This window comes from Hermetia illucens, chromosome 6, assembly GCF_905115235.1.
Source record: "Hermetia illucens chromosome 6, iHerIll2.2.curated.20191125, whole genome shotgun sequence".
NCBI lineage: Eukaryota > Metazoa > Arthropoda > Insecta > Diptera > Stratiomyidae > Hermetia > Hermetia illucens.
In genome coordinates, this window is record NC_051854.1 from 85,952,550 (window position 1) to 85,967,111 (window position 14,562).

Consider the following 14,562-nt stretch of genomic DNA (forward strand, 5'->3'; position numbering starts at 1 on the left):
CGAACTAAACAAACGTAGATAGTGAAACTACCACGAAAATAGATAGAATAAGTTTCCCTAGTTCCAAATAAAGAGCTGAAAACCTTCGATCGAATGCCATATTAGGTTGTAAATTGAGGTATATGATAGAATACTCCCTTGCCCCCATAGGCTGATTGGAGAATTAGAGGGTGTGAGTCTCGTGACAGCATATAAATAAGTAAAAAAAAACGTTCGTACTTACTCAAATAAAAGTTGAAATATTTCTGGACGTATATCTCGAAGTCATCCTTAGATATGTGCCCGGCAGCAAACACATTATGAACTAAAGTTGCGAAGCTTAATACGGCAGCTTGTCGAACGTCGGGGCTATCCGGACCTATAAATAATGTATTTCAGATATAAAACACAACAAAAATATTTCCCACTTTACCTAAAGTTAACAATGGTTCACATTCCTTCACCAAGTCAGAGGATAATTCGAAAATATGAAACGGCAAGGACATGAGCAATTGTACTGCTGTAGTGGGTTTTACCGATTTATCCAATACTAAATCTTTAGTGAGTAAAACTGACGCCTTTGTTCCGATTCTCGGTATGATTTCGAAAAATATATTTCGGATAGTTTCCTGCCGATAAGATGTACCGATGTCAACTTCAAGGAAGACTTTTTTCAGAGAATCTAAACTCATGCGAGACATAACGTTGATGATATCTGAAACAGTTCTATCGAATGGTTCATTGAATTTTAGGTCTGAACTTTCAAGTCCTTCTGTAAGAGAGTTAAATAACTGCAAGGCTTCCGAAATCCGTTCATCTTGCTGCTGGGGATGACGCCCTCCGGTTGGATCATTCAAATCTAATGGGTGAAATTCGAGACTACTCTCTGTTTCTGCCATTCCAGTTTCGATGTCTATCGGATTATCAATTGCAGTTTCATTCAGGAAGTTTAGCAATAATCTGAAAATTGATCCTAGACTAACTCCAAAGTATAAACTGCAAGACAGTAGCTTACTCTGAATTGATATATTGAGCTTCCCCGGTAGATTCGAATGTGTGCACCAAGGCTGTTCCTTTAACATGAGCCATGCTTAGAAAATATCCTGTCTCGGCATGAGGAAGTAATCCGTACACAGCTTCGTTTCCAACAATAACGTTTTTCTGTCATCAATACCATGATATTCCACAATTGATTTCATTTGTTTTCTGGTTTTATGATACTTACTTGGAAATCGAATTCGCACAAGTTCGGAGGAACATTGCACCTGGTGAAATGTATGGCTTCAGCGTAAGGCATACACGTCTTGAGTTCAGGAGTTTTCCTTATGGAGAGATAATTCGTCCTATTCGAAATGTAATATTCCGTTTTGCAGTTTCCGTGGACTCCTTTCTATTGGAGAGAAGAGATCATTAGATTTTTCTTTCAATGTTGAAGAATCTAGTGGGTCATACTTCTTCTAAGACATATGCTCCTGGTGAAGTTTCTTGAAACTGCAAAGTCGCGGCTACTGCTCGTTTAAAGTTCGTAGACCAAATTGGGTCACTTTCTTTGAACATTAAATGGGAAATGGCACCATTTTTAGCCATTACGACTTTGAATGGTTTATAGGGCGCATACATTTCTTTATTTTGGTGGAACTTGTCGCCAGAATTGTTAAGGGTGATTTCATCTATAACCAGCTAAAATAGTAATAAAAAAGACGATGTTAAAGTAAATACGATAAAAAGAGTGGAAAGGAATTTGTTGAAGGCTGTAACGCTATATATTTATACAAGAGCAACGTAAATTTGTCACTCTATTGCCTGCATTGCGGGCTTCTAAATTCCGCTCACAGTCACCGAGAGACTATGGTATCTACTCCCAACTTCCGCAACTTCATATTATCCATGATGAATCGATAAAATTGTAAAGTTAGAATATTGAACTAACTAAAGTTAAATAAATCAGACTAATTGCTTAACCTTAAACGTCTCGATTCCCGAAATAACCACGAGAAACAAAATATTTGTCCCTTCTATGTACATGCTTCTTTTAGGGGCAGGGATTAAAATTTATAACGATCATCCTCCTTAAACAAAAATATGGCGCCCCAATGTGTGATCATCATGGTGAAATTTGAATTTTCGCCCCTACCCCTGGACGGAGAAGGGTTTGAGTGGGTGGGGGTTGGCAAATGAAATTTTATCATGATAATAACAAAGTGAGATGAAAAGGGGAGGACTTGGTTTTCTCTCAATATCTTTTTTACCTCCTCCGAGAGTGGGGTTCTTAATTAAACCCTACCGTTTTTATTTCAATATAGCCCCTTTTTGAGGCACCGTACCTTTTTAAGTGTAGAACAGATTGTCACAGTTCTCTAACCGGGCTAGGAGGAGAAACCTTCATCATCTCATATCTCCCCCTCCGGGGGTACAGAAATTGACCGTCACGAATTTTCATCAGAATTGAACCTTCCCCTTCTCCCTCATAATCTTCCCCCTTTGCTATTCACTTGAATGGAAGTTACAAAATGTTCATGCTTTGAAGCTTCTATTGACTAGATATGTATATACTCCCCGTGCCGTTGTTTACATGTCCCTTATTCTCTGAATGAGCATTATGACTCCTTATCTTCGCTAACTTTAGAGTTGTGAAATGGTATACTGTCGCTACAAGTCGGGAAACCAGAAGCTAGACGCTTCAGGTATAAAAGGTTTTGTGTATTTATTTTATAAAGCGATTTGAGTGTGCATTTGTCCTATTAGTATGTAGCACGCAATATATCCAGATATTATGTGAAAATATCCACTTTCAAGTGATATTGACATTCATAATCTTGAATTTGCACAGAAACAACAGCTTTGACCTAGTATTACTTTGTTAGTAATAATGCGATTTTCACCAAATTTGGCGTGATTCTAAGGGGGGGTTTTCCTGTAAATTTCTAAAAATATTAGTAATGCACTATTATTAACTTTATTTGAACAGGTATTATAGATAGAAGGTATTTCGGAGCCTAGGCACCATATAGTGGCAGCCTCCTGACTTTTTTCAGATTTTTCGGTTAAATAGTTTCTGAGGATGGGTTCGTTAAAGAAATGATCACTTTCAATCCCCCGCACTCCCCACCTTACCAACAAATATCAAAACTAATCCCGGCTTCGAAAATTACTAATCGAGACCTTTCATTTGATACCCCACATGACTATATTCGGTGAAAAAAATGTTTATACACCCCTTTTACATGTATGGGTACCGTGGTTCCACGGGGTGGGTCGGGGGTGGTTTTAGTGGGTAAAAATCCCACACTCTGGCGTGCCCAGGCCGGAGTCTTTTGAAGATTTTCATCTCCTAAAAAAAAAGACAGGCAGACATTGAATCGATTTTAATAAGGTTTTGCTTTGCAAACAAAACCTTAAAAAGAAGAGATGAGTGGAATTTATAAGGTCAGCTGCCTAGAATGTGAAAAAGTGTATATTGGTCAGACTGAAAGGCTAGTGACCACAAGATTCGAGGAACATAGAGTACTGGGCAAAAAAATCCGACCAGTTAAGTGCGCCTTACTTAATCTCGCGTAAGTCCGTTGTTTTAATTTGAATTGACACACAGTTATTTTGTTGGATAAATACTGATGTGAAGAAAGTATTAGCACCGTTGGATTGTAGTTTTTTGCAGTGGTAAATTTTTGAAGTGCATTAATTAAAAAAAATGGCACTAACAGGTAAAATGAGTGATATCGGCAATTGAGAAATAATTGCCTTATTCCATGAAAAATGGAGCATACGACAAATAGGGGTCGTTGTGGGCTTTATTCAATCCTCTGTAGCTGACTTTTTGAAAAAAATTGAGGCCACTGGGTCTACTGCCCGAAAGCAGGGTTCTGGAAGGACGAAAATAACTACATCAGCCGCAGACAGACTGATGCGGAGATTTTGCTTCCGAGATCGGTTGAAAAGTTCATCGGACATTAAAAAGAGCTCAAGGATGACATTGGGACAGAAATTGATGCATCCGCGGTTTGTCGGAGGCTCAGAGAAGGCGGACTTCATGACCGACGTCCCGCAAAAAAAGCATTTTTTAAATGGAAGAACGCGGAAGGAACGCTATTTATGGGCGAAGGACCACAAAAATTGGACGCTGAAACAGTGGCAATCTGTAATATTCTCCGATGCATCCCAATTTAATATTTTTGGGGCGGATGGAATCCACCACGTATGGAGAAAATCAAGTTAGCGATTCAGTGGGAACTGCATCGAGACCACAGTACGCCAGCCGGTGAGCAGGTTGATTTGGGGCTGCTATTCGTTTTGTAGTGTCCGGATATCTGAGTGGTTAGAGCACAAGGCTATCGTGCGGAAGGTCGTGACTTGACGTCGGATACCAGTTGACTCAGCTGTGAATGAGTACCTGAGTCAAATCAGGGTAATAATGTCGGGCGAGCGTAATGCTGACCACACTGCTTCCTACAGTATAGTGTAATGTACCGTTTCGGTCTTGAATGAAGTGCTCTAACACACTTCACGGCCCTGATAAAATATGGATTGTTGTGCCAACGATTATTATTATTATTCGTTTTATGGTGTGAAAGGACTTTCATTAATTGATGGAAGAGTCAATGGTCCATCCTATAAACGAATTTTGGAGGAGCGTCTGATACTTCGAATTTAAGAACACTATCAGTATTCCAGTGAGGTCACCTTTCAGGATGATTCAGGATATTGTAAGTAATAACTTTTTTTTCCTTTCTCTAGCTGTTTTATAAGAAATATCGAAGGTTTCCCAATTATTTGACCATTTTTGGTTTGGAGGTGCGCAACTTTCTGGCCGAAAGCTCAGTAAAGCACTTGGCTTAGCCCGGGAACAGCTCGAATTGAAATCCAATAGAAAACTATGGAGGCACTATGAAGAAAAAGTTAGCTGAATGGAAGCAGAAAAGCCAACATGAGCTGGATTTAATCCTCTTAAGGACGTGGAATGAAGAAATTGACCTGCAAATTGTGCAGAATCTCATTTCATCAATGCCAACGAAATTCTAATTAAGCATTTATGAAGTTATTGTTTAGTTATTAAATAAACAAACAAAAATTATTGTGATAAGACAAGTTTTGTGATTGATGTGAAACATAAACCAAATTCACGTATTTTTTGTATTATAGATTAGACTAATTTTCAATAAAAGTCCCTCCTGAAAAATTTTACATAGGTTTCTTTCTCCAAAACCTATTTTTATTGCAAAATATCAATACAAAAAGACCCTCATATTTACTTTTTAGATCAGCTCGATATTTTTTCTCAAAATTCACATTTTTTTACTGGTCAGATTTTTTTGCCCAGTACTGTATAAGAGAGTTCACCATACGAAAAAGCGACTACCCTCGAAACATCAAGTCAATGGTAACAAGGCATATGATGGAAGAGGGACATACCGTAACGATGGACAACGTGGATATTATAAAGCGGGTGCGGAAAACACACGTTTTGAATACAGCGGAAGGCATATGTATCATCAAAGAAGGGAGGGAAGTAACCTTAAATCACGACGAAGGAAATTGCGCAACTAGCTTGGTAAAAAAGTTATGCACCAGGTAATACAAAATACGGGAAAATGGGAAGAATGGGAAAAATGGAAAACAATTACAGAGTAGTCTTTTTTGGTCCACAGACCCCTCGTTTAGGGCTTAGCATCCAAACTTTGAAAAAAAGGCAGGCGATGACGGCTTTACGGTTTCTTACCAGGGCAGAGGCAAATCGTCAGACGCTGCCTCACCTCTTCCTTGGGAGCAGCGTGATCGAAGCGGCTCGCAGATGTTGAGTGCTCCTATATATAATTCGCAGAACACGACGTCAAATGTCGTGTTCTACGAATTATATAACGGAGCACTCAACATCTGCGAGCTGCTTCAAAATGTGTAGACACACATGTACCCGGTAAATGCACCAAAACTACCGAGGACAAGACTGCAAACCACCGCAACTGCAGGACTTTTCAGAATTTCAACAGAAATACTCCGAAATCAGAACAGGACCAGTCCCGGTCCGGATCAACGCGGGCATATCGTATGCCCAAGCCGCTCGCGGAGATCCTGACAACCCGTCGTCAACCACTGCCGGCTTACCGTCGACGTCGCACTCATTAACCAATAAAGCCCAGGAGCTATTTAATTACAGCCGGTCCGACCTCGGGCGTCAGCTGAACGATTTCATCCCGCTACTGTCTGACTCCAAAGACATCTATGAGTGATACCATGACCGTCAAGTTGTGGATAAAATCCGGCTCAATAGGTTACGGTGGGCGAGTCACTTAATTCGTATGGATGAGGATGATCCAGCCCGGAAAGTATATAAGGGCAATATCTATGATAGAAAAAGAAGACGAGGCAGACCTTGCCTGAAATGGAGCGATGGCGTAGGTGAGGACGCCAGACACCTTTTAGGGATATCGAATTGGTGGACCTTGGCGCAAAACCGGGATGTCTGGAGTTCCTTATTAAGGCAGGCCTAGACCGGATACCGGTTGTTGCGCCGTTGATGACAATAAGCCGAGTGATTTTTTTTGAAAAAACTCCTTGACTCCTTGACTTGATTGACGGAAATAATCAATCAAGAATTGTCTTTTGCTCTATTACTATCTACTAACTTTAAAACTAGCTCAGAAGCGCCTATTTCTATTACTACTGACAAGAGTTTTTGAATTTTCTTGGCAAAGATTATCTTTTGACTATTGTGTTGTTTACTCTAACCGTGACACATTATTAACAAATTACAAGCTATTAAGTAATCGTTAGCGATAGCCATGGCTAATCCTGTTATACGAGTGACTGCCACTTTCTCATAAACTCTCTTAATTACACTAACAAACCACCACAGACAATCCGAGAGAGTGATAGTGATAACAAAATCATCATCGCTAATTATAGGTCCCATAATCTGTACATGGCTGATAGCAAGCGCATTAATTATAGTATAAACAATAAATATTAAATAAAGAAGGAACAACTTACCGCGGCTGCCAGAACCTTTTCACTTTGCCTCTGGAACGTCAGCTTCCCTCTTACAATCCAACCCGATGATGGTGGCGGGTTATCGCCATCCTGTGGGGCTTTGGCGCCAACTGATACGCTTCCGATATATTCATAGAGGAATTGGCGATTTACGCCAATTATATCAAAAGAGCTTCCAGTATTGATAGTTAAATATAAATCTGTCGAGAGTAATTTTTAGCCAATTAACAATGAAGTGTAATCAGTGGGCGACTTATCAAACATTCTCAACTTAAAACAATTTCTTGATTTTGAAATATGTGACTGAGTTAATGTACTGCATTGGGCTTGTTCTTGATAGCGTTCTTTAATAAAAAAAAATTCATTGACTTTTACAGTAGTTAAGGCCTCTGCAAAACCGTTTCTGATTTAACATTGCATTGATGAGTGGGCACAGAGATGTGGAGAATATAATATGCGGTGGACAGGCGGAAAAGCTGAACTGGAGAGGTTCGAACTCATCAATATGAGGATGGGACTAGACATCAAAAATAAGGAAGTAGTTAGGAACTAGTTTGCATTTCTAGCTGGGAATTAAGCAACGCCTACAGATATCCCCAATTCGTATTACGGGTTAGAAAGCATTCTTCTGTATGGGCTCGTGGAAGCTAAAAGTACTGGATATATTTCCAGGCAGCATCTATGATAGCACATCAAATATTAATTGGTTAGTTGGCTATGCAAACAATTTGAATTATTGTATATCTTCAGCCTTTGTCTCGTTCGGTAGCATCGTCCTTTCATCTCCTAGCATTACCCTATTGCTACACGATCAAGATTGGAGGATACGGTATGGATTCAAAAACGGCAACGATCTCAATAGGCAGCAAACCTACACTTAATTCCATGTTGGGGTTGCAGTCTTATAAAAGTAGCTGTGACAATGACCAACTATTTACTGTAGTAAAAATACATATCTTTGTTAGTTCGACATATTTTCCACACCACAACGTACGCATACTAAAGAATATGGGCATCTTCAGATGGTGAAACATTCAATTAAATAGATTATCTGGTAATTGATGAAAGAGCGGCTACCATTATCGTAAGGACCAAGTTTTACTAAAGTGCCAACCACGATTCAGACTACTATTCAGGGTGATCCTGGACGAAATGTAAAACTTAAGCGGTGCATACCCCAACTAAAACATAGTTCAGCGCCACCAGGATGAGAGTTCTGTCTTCAAATTTCTCCGAAATACAAGCGTCATTGTGTTTTTTTTTTCGAAAAATTGTAATTTTTCTTCTACAACACAACGAAAACACATATCTAACAGCATATTCGAAAACTAGAAAACATTTTCTGTAAGCACTATCTTATTTGTTGAAGAACTAGTAGGTATGAGTTCACAGCAGTGTCCTAAACAAATATCCACACAAAATCCGTATTTTTGGAAGGATTTAAAGAAAAATCGTTTATTTTATTAATTTTTAAATGGTATAACCACCTTCATAGATTATGAAATATTGTAGACAATCTTTCATGATTATCAACGGCGCAACAACCTGTATCCGGTCTAGACCTGCCTTAATAAGGAACTCCTGACATCCCGGTTTTGCATTGAGGTCCATCAATTCGATATCCTTAAAAGCTGTCTGGCGTCCTGACCTACGCCATCGCTCCATCTCAGGTTCGGTCTACCTCGTCTTCTTTTTCTACCATAGATATTGTCCTTATAGACTTTCCGGGCTGGATCATCGTCATCCATATGGATGAAGTGACCCGCACACTGTAACCTATTGAGCCGGATTATATCCAGAACTTGACGGTCATGGTATCGCTCATAGATTTCGTCGTTATGTAGGTTACGGAATCGTGCATCCTCATGTAAGGGGCCAAAAATTCTTCGGAGGATTCTTCTCTCGAACGCCGTTAAGGGTTCGCAATTTTTTTCGCTAAGAACCCAAGTCTCCGAGGAATACATGAGGACTGACAAGATCATTGTCTTGCACAGTAATAGCTTTAACCCTATGGTGAGACCTTTCGAGTGGAACAGTTTTTGTAAGCTGAAATAGGCTCTGTTGGCTGACAACAACCGTGCGCGGACTTCATCATCTTAGCTGTTATCGGTTGTGACTTTCGACCCTAGATAGGAGAAATTATCAACGGTCTCAAAATTGTAGTCTCCTATCTTTATTCTTCCCGTTTGACCAGTGCAGTTTGATGTTGGTTGGTTGGTTTTTGGTACTGAAGTTGCCACCATATACTTTGTCTTGCCTTCATTGATGTGCAGCCGTTGATCGTTGTTGATGTCGAGTGGCCTTGAGAGTGATCCTGCTGCTTTTATCTGGTCTTGCACATTGGTCAACAATCTTTAGTAGCTAATAAAGTGTCATAAAGTATTAATGAATTAACGAAATTAGTGACAATAGATAAGATATTCTTCGCTATCTTGCTAGGTCGGATAGCCCAATACACCCAGAACATCGTCGGCCCATACCAAAGAGGCTTGATTCCAGGCAAATCAGCAACAGAGCAGATTTTCTACTTGCTTCAGGCAATGAAAAAACTGGTGGAATATAACCATCAATTGCAATTGACTTTAAGGTCGCTTATGATAGCGTAGCTAGGGTAAAACTGCACACGGCATTGATAGAATTCAACGTCCCGACCAAATTAATAAGACTCACTAGGATAACCGTGATCAATATGCGAGGCCACATAAAAACAACAGAATTACTTTCGAGACCAATGAACATCAATAACGGTCCTATCAAGCATCATCTTTCACCTGGCCCTGCAAAAGTGATCCGCCATGCAGATGGTAATACGAAAGGTACAATTCTCTTGAAGTCCACCCAACTGGGAACAACAACCCGAGATGTACAGTATACCTTCATCCAAATCGAACAGACGGTGATTAGCACGAGATCTTGTACTGCACATTAATGAAGGCAAAATGAAGTACATGCTGTCAGCATCAACAGCAACCAAACCAAAGAACCAACTGGTCAAAAGAGGGAGACTACAACTTTAAGACTGTTGATAATTTCCCCTATCTAGGGTCGAAAATCACAATCGATAACAGCTACGACGATGAAATCTGCGCACGGTTGTTGGCAATTAACAGAGTCTTTATTAATTTTCAAAAACTGTTCTGCTCGAAACGTCTCACTGTAGTATCACAGCTTTAATTGTACAAGACAATGATTTTGCCAGTCCTCATATATTGCTTGGAGACCTGGGTTCTTAGCAATACAAATTCCGAACTTGGCCGCATTCGAGAGGAGAATCCTCCGAATAATTTTTGACTCCCAACATAAGCATGAACGATCCCGAAGCCTATATTACGATGAAATTTATGAGCGATACCGAGGTTGTGGATAAAATCCGGCTCAATAGGTTACGGTGGACGGGTGACTTAATCCATATGGCCGAAAAGTCTATAAGGGGAGAAAGAAAGACGTTACAGACCCTGCCTCAGATGAAGCGACGACGTAGGCCAGACGGTTAGACAAGTTTTTGGGATATCGTATTGGTTGACTTCGGCGCAAGACCGGAATGTTCGGAGTTCCTTACTAAGGCAGTCCTAGACCGGATACACCGTTGATGTTGATATTGAATGATATTATACAAAATAGATACGAACAAATTTAATTTAAATGTTTTACACAAGTTGCTCGAATGGATGCACGCAGTTTGGACTCAGTATGCTAACTCCTGGTCTGGTCTGACTACGCATCAAACTGTCACTTTGCAGCTACATTTTTTGGCTATAGAAAGCGATTTTTTCGATTTATTTTTGGAATATCTGCACGATCCTAATTAAACAGACCGGCATTCTTCAACTTGAATTCCGGTGATTTGATCTGGAAATTCTAAGCCTGAGCGAAGTGAGATATTAGGACTGTGGAGAGAACTCCCTCCCTTCTTGAGGCACTCTGTATATACCTAGTTGTGGTACACGCGAGTCCGATATAGGATTGATGTTGACTATGAGCTAACAGCTCTAACGAAAATATCCGAAGTTACTAACACACTAAGTCGCGTCAGGAAGGACCTTGCAAAACTCCCGAAGAGAAATTTAAATCTCTGCTTCACCTGCTTTTCATCGATTTCAATAAAGCTACAAGCAACGTGAACAAAGAGTTTATCTGGAATGCTCTAAGCAGGAAGTACATTCCAGACAAACTAATAGCTATTATCAGAAATACATATGATGGTGTAAAATTTTACATACTATATCGAGGTACACTTTCAGAGAACTTCGAAGTCCAAAAGGAAGTCCGGCAGGGTTGCATTGCCACCGACACTTATGCTTCTCTTTATTGGCGACGACTTTCATGCTGCTTTGTCTGGAAGACGTGGAGTGATTCAATTAACTATGACATCTTTGCTAAAACAACTTGACTACGCAGATGATATACGCTTCATCATCATCAACGGTGCAACAACCGGTATCTCGTCTAGGCCTGCCTTAATAAGGAACTCCAGACATCCCGGTTTTGAGCCGAGGTCCATCAATTCGATATCCCTAAAAGCTGTCTGGCGTCCTGACCTACGCCATCGCTCCATCTCAGGTAGGGCCTGCCTCGTCTTCTTTTCCTACCATAGATATTGCCCTTATAGACTTTCTGGGCTGGATCATCTTCATCCATACGGATTCAGTGACCCGCCCACCGTAACCTATTGAGCCGGATTTTATCCACAACCTGACGGTCATGGTATCGCTCATAGATTTCGTCGTTATGTAGGTTACGGAATCATCCATCCTCATGTAGGGGGCCAAAAATTCTTCGGAGGATTCTCTCTCGAACGCAGCCAAGAGTTCACAATTTTTCTTGCTAAGAACCCAAGTTTCCGAGCTTTGACCCTGTGGTGAGACGTTTCGAGCGGAACAGTTTTTGTAAGCTGAAATAAGCTCTGTTGGCTGACAACAACCGTGCGCGGATTTCATCATCATCACGATATACGCTTATCCTTACCCAGATGTCCCTGGATTTAGAGAAGAAAGTAAACAGTGTTGAACAGAAGATAAATACCAACAAAACCAAGGTTTTTGGTCTGTAGTGTTGCTTATATTATCTGAAACGATACGGCCTACTACCTTAACAGGCGTGTGTTGGTGTTAAGGGTAGCTTTTCAAAAATTTTCCTATTCATGTGAAGCTTATTTTTAGTTTAACAACCTTGTCAGTGATCGAAAATGTTGTAGGACTAATAATTGACAGAAAGGTTTGCGCTAGTAGAAGGTCATTATTGGGTGTGGACTGTGGAATATTTATTTAAATGGAACCAAAGACGGACAATTATTTATTTATTAATTTACACACGATCCAAAATTAAAAAAATAAGTAATAATGCCCAAACGTGATTTAATTTATGACTTCTACAATACTTTGAATTTGCTCGTTTTCTTATTCGAAGACTCTGCATTTCCTTTTCCTTCCTTACCCCATTCTTTTTCTCTAAAGAAATATCGAAGGTAAATTTTCTACATCTATAGAATATAGAGTTATTATTCTGTTTATCATCAATATGATATACATAACCCATGCTTTAAATGCCAATTAGGTTAATAATTGCCAATTCAATTGAATTTAAGTGGTAATCTAAAATGACTGGAATTGCACAAGTGTATGTAATATTATACTTCAATATAAAAAGATATTTTTCGATAACTTGTCAATCATCTCGTGATCTTGCCATAGGATGGGAAAAAAGTTCGAAGATCGAATGGTATAAAAAAATGGAAAATACAGTATTTAAAACGAGAAACCTACAGACATCGGCCAAACCAACTAAATATATAAAAACAAAAAGTGAACTGCAAATGTCACCACGATTTGATGACTGACTGATGAAGCTAAACAACTGATCCAACTATTCACTTCTTCACCACGTACGCACCACAGACAGGTCAACCTGATGCCTTCTCGATAAAAAGACCTGCAAAGCGCCTGCTAATGACTATATCATCATTGCCGGCGACCTTAATGGTCATGTAGGTGAAAAGGCAGACGGTAACAGGTGCCATGGGGGAAAGGGGTTCGGAGCGCGCAATGAGGGTGGCGAGTGTAAAATCGATTTTGCGGACACCCATGACCTATTTATATTTTTTTTTTGACTGTGGCAAATGCAAACCTAAGGGAGAGCAGCTATTTGATTTTAAGATCAAGAAGAAGTGAAGTAATTGACCTAACAATCTGCACTTTAAAGTTGTTAAAGTTGATTAGAGATTGGCGAGCGTTAGATGAAGTCTCACCCTCAGATCACCGTTACTTAGAATTTAGTCTGACTATTGCGGGCGAACAGTATGTAATGCAAAGATGGAATCCTAATAAAACGGATTAGACAAAGTTCAATGAACTTCTTGGCGACAAAGTGGAGACTAAGGACTCCTTTGACGATAGAAGATCAATTGGAAACTTTGATTCGCACACTTTTAGAGTGCTTTGAAGAAGCTTGTCCTATTTGTCGAAGCCAACACGGTAAAACGGTTCCATGGTGGAACCGAGAACTACAAAAACTCAGGAAATCCACCAGACGACTTCTAAATCGTGCTTGCAAAAGCAACAAGGAAGAAGATTGGTTGCTGTCTCAAGTGTTGTGCAGAAGTGGTAAGAAGAGAATTGGCGGTTTCTGCAAACCTTTTAACACAACGGTGTTGCAATGGAACGAATGGAATGAAAAGACGAGAGTTGCTATACTTTCATTTGAACATTTCAAAGCACCTGGCATGGATAGCATCTACCCAGCAATAATAAAGGAGGGTATAGAGTACTTAGAGCGACTTCTAAGAAATATTTTTCGTGAATGTTTTGGGAAAGATGATTATTCAAATCCAAAGGAGTTCATGCAAAACTCCGCCATGCTATTAACATAGTATGCTGGTCCCAAGCCCAGGTAAAGGAGGAGGGTTTGAGGCAACGTACTCTGTACTATCCTCAGTAAAACAAAAATAAAATGCTGAGATCAGGGAAAGAGAAAAATAGAGTATAGTTGGAGTTATTCTACTATGCTAAATCCTACCTGATCTCTCTTGGTGACACGCCCCGCGACAGGTCGACCAAGAAAATGCATAGAATGTCGTTACAAACATGATGATCGGATTAAGTCACAGGCCTCGGAGAAATGCTAGGGCGTCCACCTCAGTCGACGCGGCAGGACGGGCCCCGGTCCTGTCGAGAAATGGGCAAGCATTCGATAGAGCCAAATGGCGAAGCCGATCACGACGAGCCGACCCCGCTTGTGAACGGGACAAAGGCTGAAGAAAAAGAAGAAAGGAGTTCATGCAAATCAACTTAACATCATTTTCATTGAAATGTATGGAGAGACTGGTTGAGCGTCACATCCGCGAGAAGGCGATAAGGTCGCACCCACTAAATGAAAACCAACATGATTGCCAACCTGGAAAGTCCTGTGAGTCTGCTCTTTACTCTTTGGTTTCAAAGATAGAGGATGCAATGCTGAAAGACGAGTACGCTATGAGGATTTTCGTGGGCATTAAAGAGGCGTTTGACTGTGCGCCCTTCCAAAAACTCTGTGATGCCGCCAGACAGCATGGTGTCGATGCAACTTTAAATAAGTGCATCAACGCTATTTTAACGAAGAGCTTGTTCT

General features: G+C 40.2%; 1 protein-coding gene across 1 annotated transcript in view; it reads right to left on the reverse strand.

Annotated features, from left to right (window-relative positions):
- LOC119659651 (vitellogenin-5) overlaps window positions 1-14,562 on the reverse strand; it is a 42,055-nt gene that overhangs the window by 23,238 nt on the left and 4,255 nt on the right. The window contains exons 2-7 of the mRNA XM_038067858.1: window positions 6,961-7,160; window positions 1,432-1,659; window positions 1,205-1,369; window positions 995-1,140; window positions 413-939; window positions 224-358 (exon numbers count right to left, since the gene is read on the reverse strand). Coding sequence (XP_037923786.1) covers window positions 224-358; window positions 413-939; window positions 995-1,140; window positions 1,205-1,369; window positions 1,432-1,659; window positions 6,961-7,160 — 1,401 coding nt within the window. The remainder of the gene's footprint in view (window positions 1-223; window positions 359-412; window positions 940-994; window positions 1,141-1,204; window positions 1,370-1,431; window positions 1,660-6,960; window positions 7,161-14,562) is intronic.